General features: G+C 35.3%; 1 protein-coding gene across 3 annotated transcripts in view; it reads right to left on the bottom strand.

Moving 5' to 3' along the window:
• The window catches only part of MPP6 (membrane palmitoylated protein 6), a 109383-nt gene that overhangs the window by 28713 nt on the left and 55681 nt on the right, over window positions 1–24989 (bottom strand). For all 3 annotated transcript variants that reach the window (XM_032642741.1, XM_032642742.1, XM_032642743.1), the window contains exons 3-5: window positions 11684–11836; window positions 7836–7988; window positions 6363–6590 (exon numbers count right to left, since the gene is read on the bottom strand). In XM_032642741.1, coding sequence (XP_032498632.1) covers window positions 6363–6590; window positions 7836–7988; window positions 11684–11836 — 534 coding nt within the window. The remainder of the gene's footprint in view (window positions 1–6362; window positions 6591–7835; window positions 7989–11683; window positions 11837–24989) is intronic.

Genomic DNA, 24989 nt, shown 5'->3' on the forward strand with positions numbered 1-24989 from the left:
ATGGCCATTTCTTTACAAGTTCAACATATACCTACCAAATGACCCAGTACTTCAACTCTTAGGTATTTACCTGAGGGACTTACATGTAAATGTCCATAGCATCTTTATTTATAATAGCCCCAAACTGGAAACAACAAAAATGTTCATTAGCCAGTTAATGGATAATCAAACTGTGGTACAGCCATGCAATGGAATACTACTTGTTAATAAAAAGGAATCAACTACTGATACACATAAAAACATGGATAAATCCCCAAATAATTAATGCTGAGTGAAAGAAGTCAGATTAAAAAAAAAGCAAAATCAAAGGATTCATGTTGTACGAATCCATTTATATAAAAATATATAAAATGTAAGCTAATTTATAGTGACAGAAAGCAGAGCAGTACTTGCCTGGCATGAAGGTTGGGCTGGGGGTAAGGAGCAGGCGGGGAGGATTACAGTGGACCCAAGAAAACTTCTGGGGGTGATAGATACGGTCACTGTCATGACTGTGTTGAGGGTTTCATGGGTACATAATAGATATGTCCACATTTATTAACTGTATGCTTTAAGTATATGCTATTTATACAAACTTTACCTCAAAGATACCTTTAAAAAGTAAAGCTAAAAATAGTCAAAGTACTGACAAAATCAAATATTGCACAGGAGTATGCTGTGCCTATGCAAAGGATAATAATTAGCAGCAGAAGAAAAATCATCAAATGGATAAAAGGCTGGAGAAACATCTCCAATCATGACCTTTGTCGTAAATCAGAAGGAGGCTGGTAATTTGTTTGGGAATGTGCTGGCTGAACATGGTACGAGTGCTCTGTACACACTCTCAGTCTGAAACCATAGTTTCAGGTCCACCTGAGTTTACACATCAGAGTAAGTGACAAGGTAGTGAATACAGTGATCAGAGTTGCTAAGAAGTTCTCTACAATAATAACAGATAATTAAGGGAGAATGTTATTTTTCTAAAGATTTTCAAAGTGTATGAACTCAGCCTATTCAAATGCACACACACAAACAACATATTTTGAGATCAGCAAGGAAACTAGATTATATATTTGGTTTAAAAAGCTTTCAGGGGCAATTCACACTTCTGTATGGTAAATAACCATACATGGGCCACAAATTTAAGCTTCTGTTAGTTAAAAAAATATATTTTTTAAAATTTATTAACCTGGCTGCTCTGAAATCATACTACAAATAATTCTTAATTTACATTACACTTGAGTCATTAGTTCATGCAAGGCCTGCTTTTATTTTTTTATTTTGTTAGTTTTAACAATATAATAAAAGCCATGAACTTGCCACTCAAAGCAGAGGCTAGAAACCTACATGGTCCTCCTGCCCACATTCCATCCCACCACCCTCGCTTCCCCAACAATGAAGGTAACCCTCATCCTGAATCTTGTGTCCACAAACTCCTTGCTTTCTTTTTTGTATAGTTTTATTAAACCTATATGTAATCTGTTAAAGTATATATATTTAGTTATTTAAAACAAAATAGATAGTATCATGCTCTGTGCATGTACTCTTTTGGGGAACTGACATGCTTGTTAACATGTTTCTAGCTGTACATATTGCTCTAAGAAATTATGTGTCTTAGTATGTGTAAACACTCAACCCTAATAATGCTAAACCTTTTTCCTCCCAACGTGGTTATACCAATTTGCACTGCCACCAGCAATGTAGAAGAAATACTCTATATTCATAGCTACATTTTTTGCCAACTGAATGTTATAAAATGGTATCTCACATTGTGACTTTTAATATCTCTTCATATGTTTACTGATCATGTATCCCCTTTTACTTGATTTGTGTATGTAGAGTTTCATATATTATCCCTGTGAATAACCAGTTTCATTCATTGAATAGTCTTTCTCACTGAAAGACATATCTCTGTCAGATATCAAAGAAATGTATGTGTGTAGGTCTCTTACTGAACTCTCTCTTCCATTGTTCATTCTATCTAGTCCTAAGCCAATAATACCATGTATCTTAATTCCTACACATTAATAATAAGCCCCTCTTCCTGCTTTTCTGCCTCAAAAGTGTCTTGGCTATGCATCTTATCAAATACCATGAAAAAACTTATTGAAATTTTCACTGGAATTTAACTGAATCTACAAGTCAATTTAAGGAAAACTGATATCTTCATAATATTGTCTTCCTGTCCATGAACATGATATATCTGTTTACTAAGATCTTACTAATTTTTTGTGCATGGAGGTCTTGAATATTTTTGTCAGATTTATTCCTAGACATAAACGTGACATTCTCTGACTCTATTATAAATGTCCTAGTTAATTTCTAGATGTTTACTTATGGCATATAGAAATGCAACTGACTTTTGTATATTAATCTTATTTTCAAGTATCTTGCTAAATGATTTCTAATAATTTATACTTTGGGGGGTTTCAAATAAAAAATCTTACTATTTGAAAATAATATTTTATTTTCTCCTTTCCAAGTCTTTTGCTTCCATAATTAATTTATTTTTGTCTTCATGCGCTTATGGAACTTTCCATAAAATATTGAACGTAAGTGGCGCTAATGAACATCCTTCTCTAGTTCTGAATTCTTTTAACGATGCAATGACTTTATTAATCCTTGTTTTAAAACTTTATGTTCTGGCTTCTTTGGCTTAATGAACTGCAAATAAGTAACTGTATAAACAATAATTTATAAAGCAGCAGTGTCCAAGAGCCTCAAAATTTAAAATATTACAGGTTTCGATATTTCACTTATATCCTAAATAAGATTTTTTAGGAGTCAAAATTCTTGAAGTTTCATTTTTTTTTTTTTTTTTTTTTTAAAGAAGTGGTCAATTCCCTTTGCTTCACTGTTGGAAGCCTCATCAAAATTCTGAACAAGATCACCCTCCTCCCCAATAGCAAGTGGAGCTTTTCCATCCAGCTTATGCCAGGATCTTGAAAGCTTGTTGACACCAAGCTGGTCTAAGATTGGGGTGACCTTTCTGTCAAGGGCTTTGTCTCAGCATGGCTGGTAATGGTGAAAGTGTTTGCTGCCAGAGACCTCTGAGCGTTAGGACTGTTAAGGTGGATCATCACTCCCTGGTTTGCAAATACATTTACCTATTTAAAAGTCAGAGATACTGTTTATTCCTAGTTTCTTTAAGGAGAACTGAAGATTTTTTATCATCTGTGGTAACAGATATTTGTAATATCATCTGTTACTCTATATATCATCTGAGGGTGGTTCCTTTTTATCCTCACAATTATGCCTGAAGTTTGGCAAGGTTTCTCTTGGTTTATGGTGGGTTTTTCTCATCTTAGGGTGGAAACTGGGCTTCACAGGGGCCTGGGGTTGGCACTCAAGTAGTCTCAGGCAGACCAGCTTAGACTCCAGTTTCTGATTTTAAAGAGAAATGCTTCTAACAGTCAACTATTGAGAATGTTTTAGGTTTTTTTAATTAAAAAAAAAAAATAAGATTAAGGAGGTTCTTTCCTGTTCCTAATTTACTAATCTTTTTTAAAAACATCGTAAGTATTGAATTTTATCAAATTCTCTACTGATATTTTTCTCCTTTAATCTGTTAATGTGTTTGGTTACATATATGGATTTTCTAACATGAAACCATCCTAGCATACATAAATCCAACTTGGACATGTTGTAGTATCTTTTTAATATATTGTTAAATTTCATTTGCTAATATATTACTGAGAATTCTTACATGTATATCCTTGAGTGAAAAAAAACTGTAATTTCTTTTCATAACATTTTTGGCACCTGGGTCATAATGGCCTCAAAGAGAGAATTCCCATCAATTTGGCCTTAAAGAAATGGAATTTTAAACAGCTTTGGAAACCCAACATACATGTAAATTGGAGAACTTCAGAATTAGCTGCAACTTCTAACCCATTCTGATCTTCAAATTAAAAATATAGATTCTTAGGTCTCATGAAAGATTTTGGAGTTTTAGTAAGCACCTCAAATGTTACTGATAAAGATGATCCACTGACCATGCTTTGAAAAACAGCACCCTGGTATGGAGACTTCCTGGCTTCCATCTGCTCTCACGGCAATAAGAGAAAGAGTTAAGACAGGCCCAACAGGACTACATGGTGGAGCTTCCAGTGAGTGAAAGAGGGGCAGAGTTGGAAAGGCTGGAAGCCCTTGATTCCCATTAGTGTCTCTTAGTAAGAGGACCACAGTGTGCCCAGGACAGTCATATTCCAGCATAATTAGTAATCATTCCCCCTCTCACTTTAAAAATGTCCCGGTTTGGCTGTGTTTTCTCTCTCCTGTTGGAAGGCTCCATGTTAGAGTCTTCTTTTTTATGGTAAGATAGGTCTGAGACTGCCTCAGGCTTGGATGGAAGCCCTCTCCTTTCCCCATTTCAATGCCCTCTCCCAGTTCTGAAGGCTAAATAAAAAGCAGAGTTTGAGAAGGCACAGGATGGACAAAAATGTATGCCTAAGATAAGGCTAAATACCCTTGCATTTCACATCATTCAGACCATTCACCAGGTGCAGAATCTACAAAGGAATTTGGGCCAAAGCCCTAGCTACTAATATCACAAAAATTACTTTTTCCCATAAGAGTCCATCATAGCCATGGTGAGCTGGTAGGATTTCTGAAGTGTGAACCACAGGGGAAAAAGAAAATCTTTCTAACTATCACAACTAACATATAATTTAAAAATAAATAAATAAATCTTAAGTTCTACTTTTCCAATCTACTCAGGTGCCAACTGAGGAAAAAAGTAGTCTGAGAGGTACTAGTTATTTAAAATGTCTAATCTCTAACACCAGTTCTTTCATGATTCTTTTCCTTGAAGACAAGGTTTCTACCCTTCATTTGAACCAAAGTTCACTATAAGCCTCTGTATTTTCAGAAATCCAATTTACATACTAAAATTCATGACTGACTATTCTTTTTTTTTTTTTTTTTTTTTTTTTTGCGGTACGCGGGCCTCTCACTGTTGTGGCCTCTCCCGTTGCAGAGCACAGGCTCCGGACGCTCAGGTTCAGCGGCCATGGCTCACAGGCCCAGCCGCTCAGCGACATGTGGGATCTTCCCGGACCGGGGCACGAACCCGTGTCCCCTCATTGGCAGGCGGACTCTCAACCACTGCGCCACCAGGGAAGCTCCATGACTGACTATTCTTATCCTCCAAAGAATATAAAGCAGGTATTCAACACACATTATTTCAAAGAATTGTATGTAAATATAAACACTAGTCTTTTAAATTATATTATCAATATTAAAATAAAATATACCGGCAGTATCTTACGTAAAAGACCTATAATTTTATTCACACATGAAACAATAAATTTATGGAATAAACCTGAATAATTAAAGGCATCTAAAACACTGATAGATATTTCCTATGTCTTCAGTATCTAGATTCAACAACCCTCTCTCTCCTCAGTTCCAACATGCTTACCATAATTGTCAACTGTTCCTTTGCCATTACTTTATTACTTTTTCCTTCTTTACCACTTCTTTACAATCACAACACCACCACCTCATCACCACCATCACAACAATAGCAGCAACTACTTGCTGAGCACTCAGGATGTGCCAGGTGCTGCTGTGAGACCTTAATGTGAATTAACTCATTTGATCCTTACAACAGTCTTTTAAGAAAAGAAATATCTCAACTATATAGATTAGAAAACAAAAGCACAGAGAGAATAATCTAGTAAGCAGTGACACAGGTATCTGAGCCAAAGCAGTCGTCACAGCCTTCCATTAGAGTTGCCTTTCACAAATTACCCCACACCTTCAAAAATCTGCTTCCTGACTACATGATCTCATCTCTCTCCTTTCTGAAATTCACTCAACATAATGAGGTTAGATGATCACTGTCATTAAAACATTCCTCTGCTTAATAATCTATTTTACCTAAAAATTAGTTACAAAATGTAGACCAAATGCGTACAAATCAGGTGTTCAAGATTCTTTTCATTCTGGACCTATCCTCTCTCTATGGCCTCATTCTCTATTTAGCCCATCAGAGGAACACTAAGCTAGAAGTGATCAGGACTACATGCTTATTTTCTCACACAGCCTGGAACATAACAGGTGTCAAAAACATTTGCTAGATTAATGACTAAAAGGGTTTATGGTTTTTCTCATACCTAGCTGTAGGTTACTGAAATGTTAGGGTTCATGGTGTTCACAAAGAGATTTCTTTCCTAATTCCTTTTGAATAGTAAGATGATATTGTTTAAAAATCCAAAAATTCACCCATGACGAAATAAGGCACTTCAGAACAATTAAACCAGATAGTTTTTTTCTCTTCTCTTCTCTTTAGCAAAAAAGTAGCAACTGGTGGCTCTACCCAACAGTGTGATTAAAGAAATAAAAGCATTCTTAATATTACCAAGAACTTTATTACTAACCTGTTGAGGAATAATGGTATCTCTATAGCTTGGTAAAATTTTCAGGGTGACACTTCCACTAATATTTTTCAGTAATTCTTGTAATTCCTTTGGGTTGTTTCCAACCTCATGGCCATTGACTTCTTTAATGATATCTCCCACATGAAGCAGACCCTGTCGATCTATCATCCCTCCGTGAAGGATTCGGGCAATTACCAGATCATTATTTTCAACCCTAAATGTTACACCCTAAAGGAAACAAGGAATGGAATTACTGATTTTAGGTTGTTAGGAAGAAATCTTAAATAGTCATGAACATGTATGTATAAGAAAATAATTCCAAAAGTAGGTAAGTGAATCATTCCTACTTTTCCCACGTTCTCTCCTGACTCAATACTCTAATCTCATTAAACCATGTGCAACTGTGATAACATATACCAGGGGTCCGTGGCCTGTTAGGAACCAGGCCGCTCAGCAGGAGGTGAGTGGCGGGTGAGGGAGCAAAGTTTCATCTGCCGCTCCCCATCGCTCCCATTACCGCCTGAACCATCCCCCCCAACCCCATGGAAACACTGTCTTCCACAAAACCGGTCCCTGGTGCCCCAGCGGTTGGGGACCGCTGACATACCATCCCTTAAAAAAGGACTTCCGGGCTTCCCTGGTGGCACAGTGCTTGAGAGTCCGCCTGCCGATGCAGGGGACGTGGGTTCGTGCCCCGGTCCGGGAAGATCCCACATGCCGCAGAGCGGCTGGGCCCGTGAGCCATGGCCGCTGAGCCTGTGCGTCCGGAGCCTGTGCTCCGCAACGGGAGAGGCCACAACAGTGAGAGGCCCGCGTACCGCAAAAAAAAAAAAAAAAAAAAAAAAGGACTTCCATGGTAAGGGTAACTGAAAATGAAACGTATCTTAGCTTGCATTCCACAGGATGAAAGGAAGCTTGAAGGAGCAAGAAAACATATTTGTGCGTTCTGATGGCCTTGTTCCCAGCTTTTCTCATTTTTCCACTTCACTGTTCTTATAGTCAGAGCCCAGAAATAAGCATGTCAACAGGAAATTGTAAACTTCATTACTTACAGAGTCCTACCAATGTTTTCAATTTTTGTTAATTAATTTTTATTGGAGTATAGTATAGTCACTTCAATTTTTCATAACAACCTTCTTCTGTGTTTTGATACTATAATTAGCAAGCAACCTGAGTTTATTTCTTCAAAGGGTATAGGAAAAAAATAGTTATCTTTTGAAATTTTTGCTACTCGTCGGCAAACTTCTTCTCGCCTCTATTTCAGTTTAACTTTTAATTTTGGTTTAATTTTGCATGCTAAATCAAGTTGAGAGAGCATCAGCTGTGTATTTTATACACAGGCCAAAAAAGACTGATAAAACAAACATGAATGAAGTTTTTATAATGATACAAATTATGAAAGAGAAAAAAAATGAGATAGAGACTCAGCCACAAGTATGTCAGATTTAAGAGGGCACTGACTTATCAACTCACCAGTGGTTCCCCAGCTCTTTTGTGAATACCAAGAATACGAATGGCATCTACTGGTAATAACTGATTATTCATAGAAGAATTATTCATTTCTGGGCTTGATGGAGGTGACTCATAACACTTTGATGCCACAATATCATGGGCCTCCAAGAGTGACTAGAAGGATTCAAAACAGCCTGTGGTTATTAATTACAGATGGAATAAGTTATTAAAAATAACTTAGTTCATTATCCCAGTAGGGTACTAAAAATTTCCAAGGCACAATTATTAAATTCCCAAATATGAGTTAAATCAAGTATATACAGGATCTTTTTATGACATATAAGCATGTATCATTTTACTTATTATCAAACAATACTGCATTCCTTGTTTTAAAAGATCTGAAGAGACTGACAGTTTTGTGACTTTTTTAGAGACTGATAGTTCTGTGACTTTTTTTTAAAGCCTTATGTTTAATGGAAACTGAACCTAGATGTCCAAGTGTGATGCAATAGAGGCAATGAATTTCATTGCCACCACTGTCATCACCATCACTCAATATTTATCAATTCCTATTTGTTAGCTATCATACAAATTCAAATGGCAAGGAGCGTAAGTTTTATCCTAAGCCTGTTGTTAGCAACACCACGTATTTTTCACATGTACAAAATGTCTGGATATCTTAAAAAGATATCCAGTGAATAAAAATTAGCATCTTATATCAGTGATAAGAAATTTCATATTACTAATAAAGGTATAAAATTTACATTTTTTGGGGGGAAAAAAGAGCCAGTAATGGTCCTGAATATAGTACACTTTTACCTCCTACATTTACTGTATATGTGCTATCTTCATGGATGACTTTGCTCTAGCTTTCTAGGAATTTCTTATAATTTGGGGGGTTATATTTTATTTATACTGTAATTGTGTATACTCAGCTTAAACCTAAATTAAAAAAATTTTTTTGAATGGTGGGAGTGCAAATTCAAACAAAAAAAAGATAAAAATAAAAGGGGGAAAATGTCAACAGGTTCAGAACAGAAGCAATCAGTATACGGGCTTAATTGGTAATTTTTGGTCATTTCATGAAAATAGTATAAGAGACTGAAGAAAAATATTCACAAATCCATATATAAGTATTATTCCTATACATGCTGGAAGTTACTCAAATCACTAATCTGGGCTGCTTAGTTTTTACCGTATATACTCTTCTTAGGCAATATTATCTACTCCTGTGACTTGAACCACTGCTTATACACTGAGAACTCCTTTGGTCCAGAACTCTCATGAGCTTCAGATTCATATACTAAAAATCTGCCCACAACTGGCCAAAGTCATGATAATTTGACAAATCAAAACAAAACTAAGGATTGTAGAGGATTGAAACATACTGAATTAATGAAAACTCCGTAAGTCCACAATGCTATTTAAAAAACAGGACTGAAAAAACCTCCTTTGTTACCATTTGAGATTGCTATTTTCAACAATTCTTTACTTTGAAAGTTGGTAAAGAAAAGAATCTAGCATTTCCCTAACTTTTCAGTAGGAAATGCATTATAGGTTAACTAAAACAGCTCAGTTGATGAGGAAAAGCTCTACTTTATATAAGAACACCAGCTAATAAATGTAGAATGAGAGAATTTGAAAAATGTCATGTTGCAACCTCTAATGAAAATATTGATTCAGGCAAGGATTATTAATTTATGTTTGTCAGTAGGTAAATGGTTGAAAGGAAACAGCATTTGTATAATGCTAGAATAATAACATACTAGATTACTTCCTAGTGGAAAGGCTTTCAAGGGTAGGATCAGGCTGTCATTGCTCTTAATCAAGGACTAATCTCAGCAACAAGAGTGATGGACCAACCAGGTATTATACGTTGTCTGATGTAGATTAATTTATGTTGTATCACCTTACTTAAGATGCATTCTAGTTCCAAATAATTAATTTGAATCATCTTTTAGGTAAAACTTCTGTTTATAAGAAATAGAAGGGATAAATAAACAACACAGCAGGAAAGCAACCAGCTAAATCCAGGGAGTGGATTCTGCAGGAAAATGGCCTGGTCTCTTCCATGGGTCAACATCATAATCAAGGGAAAAAGGGATGGTCCACCCAGATGCCTCACATGGACCTAGGTTGAAAACTCATATGCACAAAGCAGCTATAAAGAATATTTTGGGGGAAATGGAGATGTGTGAATACAGAATGTGTACTAAATGAGACAGAGGTCCACTGAAATGAAAAAGTGGAAATCAACAACTGAAAAAAAGGGTAAGTTACAAAATAGCTTGTGCAAAATGATTGCAATCAGTAAAGGAAAAAATATGTATGTACATTTATGCCTAGAAAAAATATGGAGGAATATGCACTATGGTAGTACAGTAGTGGATTGGGTAGTAAAAATGCAATGTCTTAATTTTTACTTGTTGCCATTTCATAATTTTATGTATTTATTAAACTTTATATAAATTTATGCATTAAATTTTAAATACTTATATAAAAAATATAGCGTGCTTGAAAAGCTCTACCAGATGCTTCTAAGGTATTGCAAACCTAATATGGCCTGTTACCTTAACATTAACATGTCCAAAACAGTTCTCCTAGAGTGGATGCCATCAATTGTCTGTCAGAAATCCTGTCCTTATCAACTTCCCACATTTCTCTTCTGCAGCTGTCACATGTAACCACTCACTAAGCCCTATTGATTTTGCTGCTTAGAACTTGAAAATCCTCACATTTCCCACTATCTGCACTGCTGTCACAACTTCTTGCCTTGGTACAAAACCATCTGGCTCCACAATCTGACCTCTCCCTGTTTAATAACCACCACCACCCACCCACCCCCGCAATCCCGAGCCAAAGCTTCCCAATGTCCTCAGGATAAAGTCCAAATAACTTAGTATGCCTTATAAGGCCTCAACTAACTGGCCTCTTCACAAAGGTGTCTTTGACATGTGTTTGTATTTTTTGTACCTAAGATACAGATTTACGTAGGAACCACCTCACTATAAATGTACATAATTTTTGCAGTAACATTGTTAGAGAGTCACAGAAAGTCTCTGAGAAAAAGCAAAGGGGTGTTGCCATTTGATTTTTAATGCTAAGATTTGCAATGGCAAGCAGGTGACACTTTATCCCAGGACCATTTATTGAACAGTCCATTCTTTCTCCACTAAAATGTACTATCTCGGTCATAAATCAAGTTGCCATTTGTCTGTGGATGTATTTCTGGGGTTTCTATTTTTCTAATACTGCCCCAATACCACACTGTCTTAATTACAGGTTTATAAGAAGTCTCCTCGACCTCCTTTTCTTCTGAAACTGATTCTTCTTTGGTAAACTGGTAAACATGGACAAATGCTTAAATTGCATTTATTATTATTTTTTTTTACCTATGGAAAGTATGCTATGTCATAGTTTCTATCATCATACAGCTCTCTTTTGTTCCAGGGTCATCAACTGCACTCCAGTCTTAGAAGCAATACTGAAAATGTATACAGCTGGTCACAAGGAGGGCTGGGAAACAGTGGTAGTGAGGAAGAAAAATGCACTATCACAGGGAGAAAAACGTCCCCAGCATGTGGTGTGATGGTGAAGCAGGGTTGTTGTTGTTGTTTTTTTTTAATTACACAAAGAAAAATCCATTCTGATGTATTTCTGTGACAGACCCTATTCATCTGTATAGTATGTGTGTCTGTTTATGTAGTCCCAGCAGAATGGGATATTAAAATATCTAAGCTGGCATTTGCAAAATATGGCCCTAAATAATCTTTAAAAAAAACATCATCTTAAACTGAAACTTAACTACTAAAGGAGAATATCTGGGGAATATAGGGGACTTGGAAAGAAGAGCAATAGGGAAAGTTTACCTGGAAGTGAGGCTCCTTGAGTATACCAACCAGTTCTGCCACATTTTCATCCACATTTATTAGAGGAGTGATATCTTCAAGAATTTCGTTGACTAATTCCAAGTTATTATCACTGACAGCTTCTAGTTTTGAATCTTCTAGCCTCTCGTGAGCCTGAAAAGACAACAGTATATTAATAACACACACTGTTTTGCTCCAGACCGCGGTTTTCTTCTTGATTTGTTTCCTTTTTATAAAGAAAGTTTTAAAAGATATTACTTGAAAGTTTGATTCATTGCAACCAAATCTTTCAATGAGAGGTAATATATAGATTTCAGAGTAAATGTTATCATGCAATATAATAAATCTTGGCCTCTATTCCTACCCTAAAAGTAATGGAAAACTCATTTTTATAACTAAACCATGAAAAAACTGAATAGGCCAATGATAATTTTAAAAATGTATTAAATTTCCTACCTGACAGAATTTCCTAATGACTTTCTAGTCTAGACTCAAACTCTAAATGATACTGTTTATGCTTTATTAAATGATTAAGCATAATAAAAATAAAAAATAGGAATGTAATCGTTATATGGATTATCATTAAAAAATAATGAAAATCATTTTGAGAACCCCAAATGATAATGCTAAAGCTACCATTTTCCAATTTTGAAAATTCAGCAGAAAAAGGCAATTCAGGGAAGGCAAGTCTTGAACTGAGCCTTGAAGAACCATATGATCTCATTAGGGGAATGATCCCCTTATGTCTCCATATCTTAAGCTGATCTGTTTTTTTTAATCTCACAACATTTTCCACAGAAAATGAACCATGAATCATACTGTCACAGGAAATACGTACTCCTAACTAAATCCTTTAATAGTGGGAGTAAAGCAGAGTTTTAAATTCAAACTTAGAATGAACACTAAGCAGTTTCTATCTTTTAAGTGTTGTTTTTCTGATAAATGGTTGCTGTCCGATTTTGAAGAACAGGTAGAGCATAACTATAAAGATTTAGTTTATAAATGAAAACATGCAAGATGACAAATCTCACACTTAACATTTTAAGATTCAATTCTGTAAGTGACGAAAAATCCAAATTTCAAGCAGCAACAGTATCAAACTTTAACTTATCCCTATAATCTTTAGATGTTATTTCTACCATACGGAGTAGATCCTTCAGAGTTCTAACACATCTTCTAATTTTTTTAATTTTTAAATTATAGTTTATTTAAACAAAAGTATCATTTCACATGTATCAATGTAAAATTGTTAATGAGCTAACAATCTTGGTTTTTGTATGTCATCTTCTAAATGATACACTTTCTAATTTTAAAAATGCATTTTTACATTTAAATGTATTTTTCCAGGTAACTCACAAGACTGAAATAAGTTTAAGTAGAAGAGAGGGGCTATACATTAGCAACATTTTAAAGAAACACCTCTGAAGAAGAAATTTTAAGTCATATGAAATAAACTGATACAGAAGAAATTGTAACTGTTATAAAACAAAGAAAAATGTCAAAAGACCAAATATAATTTAAACAGAGGAATGAGTTTCTATTAGATTTAGATAAGAAAAAAATTAAGAAGACTAGAGAATGCCACAAAGAGTGAGAATAGGTAAATTTATAATTTTCTTAAAGTGTAATACAAGCCTAATAAAGACAGGATGATGAAGACATTCAACATGTATCACGGAACAATTATCACCATTGGGAAAAAAAGTAATGTACACAAATACTTAACTCTTATAAAACAAGCTAGAATTGCTAACTGTTTTAATACAAATATTCGTTGTTAATAAATCTAATGTAGCATTGTTAACCTTGCAAATACTTTTAATACTCTTATGGTAGCATAAGAAATCTTTAAAATTAGGAAGAAAAGTACTTTAACATTTACTGAGGGCTTTTGTTTTGTGCCAGGAACTATATTCTCAGCACATTACGAGATTGTGTGTGTGTACTCAGCAAAGGTAGGTGTGTTATTATCATCTTCACCTTATAGACACAGACACTGATGATGCAAAATGAGATACAGTGATTGCTTGAGTTCACACTACTAGTAAGTGGCTAAGTCAGGTAGTCCAACATCAAGGCTTGAGCTCTTACATACTAAAGCTTATTCGACTTTTATCACTATACAGCCAGCTACTCTATCATCATCTTGCAGTTAATTATTTAATCTAAAACATTATGCATTACTCTCACTCATTTAAATGTCTGATATATGCTCTCATTGACTGCTAGTTGAGTTGTTGCTTCTTAACATGGCTCTTCCAGTCTTGATGTGTTAAGTTATACTCTTATGGTTCAAGAATACCACTCACCCTTTCAACCTTCACCTGTTTGCTCAAAGAGCTATAAAGATCACCCGTTTCTCCAGGGAACAGATAATGACTGGCTTAAAATTTTCAGGTACTAAGCCAATATAGTTTCTACAATATCCTATGTTACTTTACATATTGGTAGACTTTGATTAAATTCAAGTCTTTGGGAAAAGTAAAGGAACAGAAACGATCATTGACTTGAAAACTCTTAATACACTTCCCCTCCTTTCTATGTCCACTTACCTTATTGCTCCCAAATTCGGAGAGGACAGGAGGGAATGTGGAAAGACTGATGGCAAGAGAGAAAGAGGAAGTCAAGTGGAGGGCAGAATTATGCTATAAAAACAAATATACCTGAAGGTTTTTGCACATCAAAAACCTGGTACAGGCTGGTTTTATGGTAGGAAAAAAAATCTTACTACACAATACATAAATTCTCAGAGGAAGAGAAAGTTTTTAAGTGAAACTGCAGCTATAATTATATTAATACAGAAAATTAATTTCTGAGATATAGTTGAGTTCAATCAAGATCAATTTTAGTTTTTCCAAGAAAGCAAATACAGGTCCATATTTGTTAATATGTAACTTTTTAAGTTCTAGGATAATGTGAAAGAAGTTGAGACCTTTATTCACTTTTTAAAGTCAGAATTTCTTTAGTAGCTCTCAAGAGGCAAGTACCAAGCTGAATTTAACTAACCAAACAAAAAAGACAAAGGAAATACTGAAAACGGACCAGAGAAACAAATATGAATCACATGCTATCTGAATAAATGGGTCTTGCTTCCTTTAAGAAAAAGCATTATTAGAAAGCTAGCAGAACTCAATAAAAATATATGTCACCTGCCACAAGTGCTTGGAAGAACATGCCATGACTGGCTTTGTAGACTTGGAGTTGATACAAATATAGCCTAAGCCCTCTTATATGTCCAGTTCTGAGAATCCTTCACCACTGCACTTTAGAAAAATGAACTGCAGAGAAGAAAAGTTCTTTCAAAACTTCTGGGTATTTTACCCAAGCACAGTCCATCTATGCTTGCAAACAAACAAACAAAAAATTTTAACAAAAGTTATGCACTATAAGTGACAAATACCTGGTAATGATAATGGTATTGCGATTATGTGTAGTAACCTTATCTTTCTCCCTTAAAAACAAAAGTATCATAAATTTTGTTTCTGTCTTCTTAGAACATGGCCAAGTATATTGTAGTTGCTCAGTAAGTATTTCTTGAAAAAGCTAAGTAAATAGGAGATAAGATTGACTGTGGTCAAGAGACATCCTCTTCTTTTATTCTAGAGACTTTTGAACAAAAAAGATAAAGAGAAGTTCACGAGTAACCAAAAAATAAGAATTTGAGCTGAAAGTAGAAATGAGACAGAGAGAACGGAGAATTCAATTTTTATTTTGCTTCTGCATACATGATATAAAAAAGGATGAGATCTGTTCTGTTGAAAAAAATGGATGAAATAAGTGTAACTAAATTAAAACTGAATTCTCTAATGAGTAAAGAACTTGTCATCTAGTTAACCAAAAAAAGTTCAAATTCTTAGATTAGATAAACTATGTCTCAAGGCATTCAGGGAGCTGAGCCACTCTTAGAGATACCTGTAGAATTAGGAGACCCACACAGATGTCAAAAAACTAAAAATGGGAATCTTATACTTTTTAAAAGGAGAAAGGGCTTTTTAAAAAGCTTGGCTTTAATAGTATTCAGAGAATATATAAAAGAATGTTTTTATAATCACTGAGTGGGAAAGACATAACTATGATGCCAAATCCAGAAGCTATAATTTAAACAAACAAAAACAAGCCCAATAAAATAAATGGCATTGAACATTTAAAATTGAACATTTAAAATTTCCTGTCAAAAATCAGCAAAGTCAAAATACAAATGACAAACTAGGGTCAAAATACTTATGAATCATATTGCACACCAAAGGTTAATTTCCATATATATATATATACACACACACACACACACACACACACACACACATACAGAGAGAGAGAGGGAGGATTTCTATAAACCAGTAAGAAAAAGATCAGCAACACATTAAGAAAAAGGGGAAAAGAATATGAAAAATTCACAAAGAAGGAAATTCAAATACTTCTTAAACGTATGAAAAGATATACAACCTCCTTCATGATAAGAGAAGTGCAAACTAAAACTACATTGAAATACTTTTTTTTAAAATGAGATTGGCAAGGATAAAATTCTGGTAACATACCATGTTGGTGAGAATATGGCAGAAGACAGGCATTCTCGCACATTCTTTTCTGGTGGGAACACACTAGTGAGCAGTTCGACTATATCTACCAAAATTACAACAATTCTTTTAAGATTTATCCTAGAGATATACATACATATGCAAAATAACATGTAGCAAGACTGCATATTACAGCATGACTTGTAAGTGAAAAAGTCACCTAAATATCTATCAGAAGTTTGACTAAAAAATTTTTGTTATATTCATGCAATGGAATATTATGCCATTTTTACAGAGAACGAAGGTTCTCTGTAGGTACTGATATGGAATCATATACAAAAAAAATCAGAATTTAGAACAGAAAGTATAAACCCACAGCTACTATTATATTTAGTAGTGAATAATATTATATTTAACACATGCTTTTCCCCTAAGATTGTGAACAAGATAGGGATGTCTGCTCTCATCATTCTGTTGAACATTTGTACTGAATCTTCTAGCCAGGACAACTAGTCAAGAAAAAAACAAATAATATAAAAAAGAATGTATATGTACAACTGAGTCTCTTTGCTATACAGCAGAAATTAACACAAAATTGTAAATCAACTATACTTCAATTAAAATAAATAAAAAAGAACCAATGAAGAAAGTTTCAAAGAAAAAAAAAATAAATAAATAAAAGGCATTCAGATAGGAAAGAAGTGTAGAAAGAAGAAAACTTACCAACCTAGAATTATATCTAAACAGTCAAATTATCCTTCAAAAGTGAAAGAGAAATAAAGACTTTTTGTCAGACAAACAAAAATTGAGGGAATTTGTTGCTAGTAGACCTGCCTTAAAACAATGTTAGAAGAGGTTCTTCAGAGAGAGGAATATAGGTTCAAAACTCAGATCTTCATAAAGAAAAGAGCATTAGAGAAAAAATAAATGAAAGTAATAAAATCTTCTTTAAAATTCTTAATTAATCTAGTATATTAACTCTTCAAAAATAACAGCAACAGTGTATTTGGTGATTACAGCTTACGGATAAATGAAATGACTGACAGCCTGCTCTAACGGAGAGATTGGAAATACTCTGTTATGAGGTAGTTACTTCAAGTAACTACTGTATTGTTTTACTACAGTGAAGTAATATAGTGTTATTTGAAAGTGGACTTCGATTAGCTGTAAATGTGCACTGCAAAATCAAGGGGAAACCACTAAAATCTTTAAAAAATATAACTGATATAAGTTAAAAGAGGAGAAAAAAATGAAGTCATATAAAATGCTCAATTAAAACAGAGATGGCAGAAAATGAATAGAAGACCAAACAATAAGAAAATAAGACTCAAGTACATGTTCTCTACAAAAAACCCACTTTAAATATAAAGACACGGGTAGATTAAAAGTAAAGATAATGAGGAAGACATACCATGCTAACATTAATCAAAAGAAAGCTGGAGTAGCTATATTAATTTCAGACACAGCAGTCTTCAGAGCAAGGAAAATTATCAGGAACAAAGAGAAACATCACATAATAAAGAAGACATAACAATCTATAACGTAAATGATCCTAACAACAGAGCATCTAAATATGTGAAGAAAAATTTCATAGAACTTCAAAGAGAGACAGATTAATCCACTATTGTAGTTGGAGGCCTCAACACTCCTCTATCAGCAACTGACAGATCCAGCACGCAGAAAAATCAGTAAGGACAGAGTTAAACTGAACAGCACCATCAATCAACTTCATCCAACAACAGCAGAGTGCACATTCTTCTTAATCTCACATGGAACATTCACCAAGATTAACCACAGTATGGGCTATAAAACACACCTTAACAAGTTTATAAGAATCAAGATTATAAAAAGTATAATAAAAATCCCAGCTACATTTGTTGGAGACAAATCAACACACTTGTAAATAAGACATGAGTCAAAGAAGAAATCTCAAGAGAAATTTTGAAAAAATCTGAACTAAATGAAAATGAAAATACAACTTATGAAATTTTGTGGGATGCAGTGAATGCAGTATTTAAAGGGAAATTTATAGCACTGAATGCATATTTAGAAAAGAATAAAGATCTAAAATCAATAATCTAAATTTCAGCTTAGGAAACTCAAGATAGAAGATCAAATTAAATCCAAATTAAATAAAATAATAGAATTTAGAGCAGAAATTAATGAAACTGAAAACATGAAATCAAAGAACCAAAAGCAGGTTCTTTGAAAAGATCAATAAAATTGATAAACTTCTTACCAGCTTAACTAAGAAAAAAGGATAAGACATGAATTTACTAATATCAGAAATTAAAGAGGCCATCACTACTGATGTCCTGGATAATAAAGGAATGGTATGAACAATTCCATGCACATAAATTTGATAACCTAGATGAAATGGACCAATTCCTTGAAAAACACAATCCACCAAAACTCATAAAAGGAGATACAGATAATCTGAGTAGCCCTATATCTGTTAAAAACATTACAACAATAATTAATAACCTTCCAAAATGGAAAGCACCAGGTCCAGATGGGTTCACTGGTAAATTCTACCAAACATTTAAAGAAGAAATTATACCATTTGTTTACAGTCTCTTCTAGAAGGCAAAGGAAACACTTCCTAACTCAATCTATAAAGGCCAGCATTACTCTAATACCAAAACCAGAAAAAAGACATTACATGTTATTATACATGCATCAAAACCCATCAAATGTACAACACAAAGAGTGAACCCTAATGTAAACTATGGACTGTAGCCAATAAGGCTTTAGATTTATAGAAAAACTCAGCAGAAAATACAGAGAATTCCCATATATCTGCTCCCCTACCCCAGGTTTCCCTTATTCGTATCTCGTATTAATGTGATAAATGTTATAATTAATGAGCCAATATTGATACACCCTTATTAACTAAAGCCTATAGTTCACATTTCCATGGATTTTGACTTTTATGTTGTACAGTTCCAATGGTTTTGACAGATGCATAATGTCACTCATACACTTTAAAAGTATCATACAGAATAGTTTCACTGCCCTAAAAATGTCCTGTGACCCACCTAGTCATCCCTCCGTTATACTCCCCAAACTGTCAACTACTGACCTTTTTGATACTGTCTCTATAGCTTTTGCTTTTTCCAGAATGTCATATAGTTGGAATCATACAATGTGTAGCCTTTTCAGACAGGCTTCTTTCACTTAGCAATAAGCATTTAAGGTTACTCCATCTCTTTTCATGGCTTTATAGCTTATTTCTTCTTATTGCTGAATGATATTCCATTTTATGGATGTACCACACTTTGTTTATCCATGCACCTACTGAAGGACATCTTGGTTGCATACAAGTTTTGGCAATTATGAATAAAGCTACTATAAACATTCATGTGTTTGTTTCTGTATGGACACAAATTATCAACTCACTTGGGCAAATGTCAAGGAGCACAATCACTGGATTGTATGGTAACACTATATTTAGCTTTGTAAGAAACTGCCAGACTGTCTTCCAAAGTAGTTGTACCATTTTGCACTGCTACTACCAATAAATGAGCAGCTTCCCTTTTAGGATATATGTTCTGCAAATGTTTTCTTCCAGTCTGTAGCTCACCTTTTCATTTTCTTAATGGTGTCTTTTGCAGAGGAAATCTAATTAATCAAATTTTTCATTAAGCCTTAGGCTCTTTATGTCTTATCTAAGAAGACTTTCTCTAATCCAAAGTCACAAGGAGTTTTTCCCTTATGCGTCTTTTTAGAATTTTTTTAGTCTTAGCTCTTACATTTAGATCTATGATCTATTTTTAGCTAATTTTTGCATATAGAGTGGGGAAAAAGATAATGTTCATTTTTTTGCATATGAATATTCAATTGTTTCAGGAACATATATTGAAAAGACTATCATTTCTTCATTGAATTATCATGGCGCTATTAACAAAAATCAGTTGACCATGTAAGTGGTAGTCTCTTTCTGGACTCTATTCTGTGCCATTGATCTGTATGCTGATACTGTATTGTCTTCATTACTGTAGGACAATAGTAATCCTTGAAATCAGGTTGTGGAAGAGATCATATTTTGTTCTTTTTCAAAATTCTTTGTCTGGTCTAGGTCCTTCATCATCTTGTCAGTCTGAAATTTTGGCTGGGATTATACTGAATCTTTAGCTTGGTTTCCAGAGAATTAACATTTTAAGATTATTGAGCCTTCCAATTCCTTCATTTATGTAAGTATGTATGTATGTATGCCTTTAATTTCAGCAATGTTTTGCAGTTTTCAGTGTACAGGTCTTGCACATATTTTTAAAAATTTATTTCTTTTTCAGTAAATTACAATTTCCAATTGTTCATTGCTAGTATATAAAAATACAACGGATTTACACAGATTAATCTTTTATCTTGTGTCCTTGCTAAACTCACTAATTAGCTCTAGAGGGTTTTTTTTTCTTCCTTCTGGTAGATTCTTAGGATTTTTGGCATAGATGATAATGTCATCCTTGAATAAAGACAGTTAATTATTTCCTCTTCAATCCGTATGCCTTTTTTTTTTCCTCGCCTTTTTGCTCTAGCAAAGACTCCCAGTACAAAGTCGAAAAGAAGTGATAACAGTTGAACAGAAGTGATCTTAGAAAGCATTATCTTCCACCATGAATTACGATGTTAACTGTAGGGTTTTTATAGATGCTCTTCATTAGGTTGAGGCAATTTTCTTCTATTCTTAGTTTGCTGAGTTTTTAGCAGGAATGGATATTCAATTTTGTAAAATGCTTTTCCCACAACTATGAACATCATCAAATGATTTTGCTTATCATGTCATTAAAATGGTGACAAACATTTATTGGTTTTCAAATGTTAAGAAGCTTGTATATTTAAGACAAAACTCACTTGGTAATGAGGTATTATCCTTTTTGTATGTTGCGAGATTTGATTTGCTAATATTTTCTTAAGAACTTGAAGTCTATGTTCATGAGGGATATTATTCTGTAATTCTCTTTAACTGAACTGTTTTTAGCTGGTTTTGTTATCAGGGTAACACCAAGACTAGCAAAACAAAATTGGAAATGTTCCCTTCTCTTTCTTTTTTCTAGAAGAAATCATGTAAAATTGATATTATTTCTTCCTTAAATGTTTGATAGAATTTTCTTTTGAGGCCGTCTAGGCTGGAGCTTCAGGGTTTTTTTTTTAATTAATTAATTAATTTATTTATTTTTGGCTGTGTTGGGTCTTCGTTCCTGTGCGAGGGCTTTCTCTAGTTGCGGGCAGCAGGGGCCACTCTTCATCGCGGTGTGCAGGCCTCTCACTGTTGCGGCCTCTCTTGTTGCGGAGCACAAGCTCCAGAGGCGCAGGCTCCATAGTTGTGGCTCATGGGCCTAGTTGCTCCACGGCATGTGGGATCTCCCCAGACCAGGGCTCGAACCCATGTCCCCTGTAATGGCAGGCAGATTCTCAACCACTGTGCCACCAGGGAAGCCCGTGGAGCTTCAAGTTTTAAACTGCAAATGTTCAATTATAAAAAACAGATATAGTGCTAGTCAGGTTATCTACTCTTATCTAGGTTTTAGTCATTTGCATCTGTCAAGAAATTAGCTTCATCTAGTTACCATATTTATTGCCATAAAGTTGTTCACATTATTTCTTATTATTCTTGCAATGTCTGTTGGATTTGTAGCAACGTCCTCTCCTTCATTTCTGATACTGATAATTTGTGTCTAGCTAGAGGTTTACCAATTGTATTAATATACTGAGTTATACTGATTTTTTCTATTTGTCTTTTTTATAGTCACTCAACTTTATTATTTACTACTTTCTGCTTATTTTGAGTTTAATTTGTTCTTTTTCTATTTGCTCAAGGTGTACACATGATCATTGATTTAAATATTGTTCTTTTCTAATGTAGGCATTTCCCTCTAAGCGCTGCTTTGCTGCACCCCACAAGTTCTGACATGTATTTTCATTTCATTCAATTCAAAATTTTTTTTTTTTTTTTTTTTTTTTTTTTTTTTGCGGAACGCGGGCCTCTCACTGCTGTGGCCTCTCCCGTTGCGGGGCACAGGCTCCGGACGCGCAGGCTCAGTGGCCATGGCTCACGGGCCCAGCCGCTCCGCGGCATGTGGGATCTTCCCAGACCGGGGCACAAACCCGTGTCCCCTGCATCGGCAGGCGGACTCTCAACCACTGCGCCACCAGGGAAGCCCTCAAAATATTTTTTATGTTTCTTTGTGATTTCTCCTTTGACCCATGGCTGTTTCAAAGTATGCCGTTTAATTTCCATATATTTATGGAATATATTCCATATATTTATATATATTCCATATATTTATGGATTTGGGGAATAACTCTTAGTTTGATTTTGCTGTAATCTGTACTAGTTTCCTAGGTCTGTTATAACAAACTGAGTGTGAGCTCTGCCCAATGTCCCGCATGTTATGAGGACTTTCCACTCAGGGTGGTGGGAATGCCAACTAAGCTATTCCCCATCCCTTCTGAGCCCTGGAAATTGTTTGGCCTACTGTGCTTTCCAGTGGGTCTTTCCTTGGACTCTAGAGCTGTGCTTCACATATGCACAATCAGCACTCAGCCAGAGATTTGAGGGCACCCCTAAGCAAATCTCTTTAGCTTCCTCCTCCCTGATACTCTGCTACACAAATACCAGTCACCTCCACCTCCCCAAATGCCAAGCTCTACTAAGACTGCTGGGCTGTTTGTGCTTCTTCTTTCTGCTCTGCAGCACGGAAACTACCCTCAGACAGTTTCACAATGCTCACCTCCTTTCCTTCCTCTCAGGCATCACGATCCTGTGCTGCCTGTTGTCCCATGTCTGAAGATGGTCACCCTCCTCCACCTTTGTGCTAACTTTTCTAGTTTCTGGAGTGAGGGTAAATTCAAGTCTATTTTCTCTCCCTTACAGCTTGGGTGGAATTTATTCATTCTTATAATTTTACTTTTGGTGGCTACGCTAGAGATCTCAATATGCATCCGTGACTTTTTTTTTTTATTTATTTTTGGCTGTGTTGGGTCTTCGTTGCTGCACGTGGGCTTTCTCTCATTGCGGCGAGCGGGGGCTAATCTTGGTTGCAGTGCGCAGGCTTCCCATTGTGGCGGCTTCTTGCTGCAGAGCACAGGCTACAGGTGCACGGGCTTCAGTAGTTGTGGCACACAGGCTCAGTAGTTGTGGCATGTGGGCTTAGTTGCTCTGTGGCATGCGGGATCTTCCCAGACCAGGGCTCAAACCCATGTCCCCTGCATTGGCAGGTGGATTCTTAACCACTGCGTCACCAGGGAAGCCCCGTATCCCTGACTTTTTATACAACCTTAAGACATTACTTTTACCACTTCCTGAATAATGAGAGTATCTGACAATTGTCTGAATCACTAAGTCCTTCCTTTAGGGCTATCATCTGCACATATTTCATTTATACACATGCTATAAATGCCACAAGACACTACTATTATTTCATCTTAAAAATCAGTATTATTTTATATTTACTCACTAACGTTCCCTTTATTTTGTCATTCTTTCTGCCTGAAGAACTTCCTTTTGCATTTATTGTTGGGTAAATAGAGACAATATTTCTCAGATTTTGTTTGTCTGAAAAGAAAATCCTCATTTTGCTTTCATTTCTGAAAGTTGCTTTTGCTGAATTTTTTTTTTTTTTTTTTGTGGTACGCGGGCCTTCACTGTTGTGGCCTCTCGCGTTGTGGAGCACAGGCTCCGGACATGCAGGCTCAATGGCCATGGCTCACAGGCCCAGCCACTCTGCGGCATGTGGGATCTTCCTGGACCAGGGCACGAACCCGTGTCCCCTGCATTGGCAGGCAGACTCTCAACCACTGCGCCACCAGGGAAGCCCTGAAAAGGGAACTTGAGGTTGGCAGTGTTTTTCTTTGAGCACTTTAAGGATCTCAATCCACTCTGTTATGACTTCCATAGTTCCTGCTTTATTGCTAACCATTAGTATTAGTGTTTCTCCTTAATGTGTCTTTCTTCTCCAGTTGCTTTACAAAATTTCGCTTTATCTTTGATTTTCAGGAGTTTGTGATGTTCTGAGGAATGTTTTGCTTTGTATTTTCCCTGACGGGGGGTTCACTTGCCTTCTTGAATCTATCAGTTGATGTTGTTGTTCATTAGGTTTGAAAATTCTCGGCCATCGTGTCTTGAACTATTTCTTCTGTCCCATTCCCCCTCTCCCTCTTTCTGGGATATTAATTACATGTGTATTTGATCTTTTTGAGAATGCCTCACATATTGTCTTTTCCAGACATACTTTTCTATGAATTTTGGTTTAGATATTTTCTGTTGACCTGTCTTCAAATTCACTAATCTTCTTTTCTGCTGTGTTTAGTCTTCTACTGGCTTGGCCAAAAAGTTCATTCGGTTAACAAATATGTTGTTCAATAAAATTCCTGGTGAAGATGAAAAATGTGTCTTTTATTTTTACTTAAAACCGAATGAACTTTTTTGCCAACCCAATATTAAACCCATCAAATGAGCTCTTAACCAGATATTGTATTTTTGAGTCCCTGAATAACCATTTGATTGTTTTTAATTCTTATTTTCTAGTAATATTTTAAATGTCTTCATATTTTCCCACTTTTTTCTTCTATTAAAAATATGCTATTTAGGGACTTCCCTGGTGGTCCAGTGGCTAAGACTCCAAGTTCCCAATGCAGGGGGCTGGGGGTTTGATCCCTGGTCAGGGAACTAGATTCCACAAGCCACAACTAAGAGTTCACATGCCACAACTGAAGATCCCACACACAGCAACTAAGACCCAGTGCAGCCAAATAAATAATTATTTTTTCAAGCCTCCAAAAACAAGGTATCA

The sequence above is a fragment of the Phocoena sinus genome, chromosome 9, assembly GCF_008692025.1.
Source record: "Phocoena sinus isolate mPhoSin1 chromosome 9, mPhoSin1.pri, whole genome shotgun sequence".
Taxonomy (NCBI): domain Eukaryota; kingdom Metazoa; phylum Chordata; class Mammalia; order Artiodactyla; family Phocoenidae; genus Phocoena; species Phocoena sinus.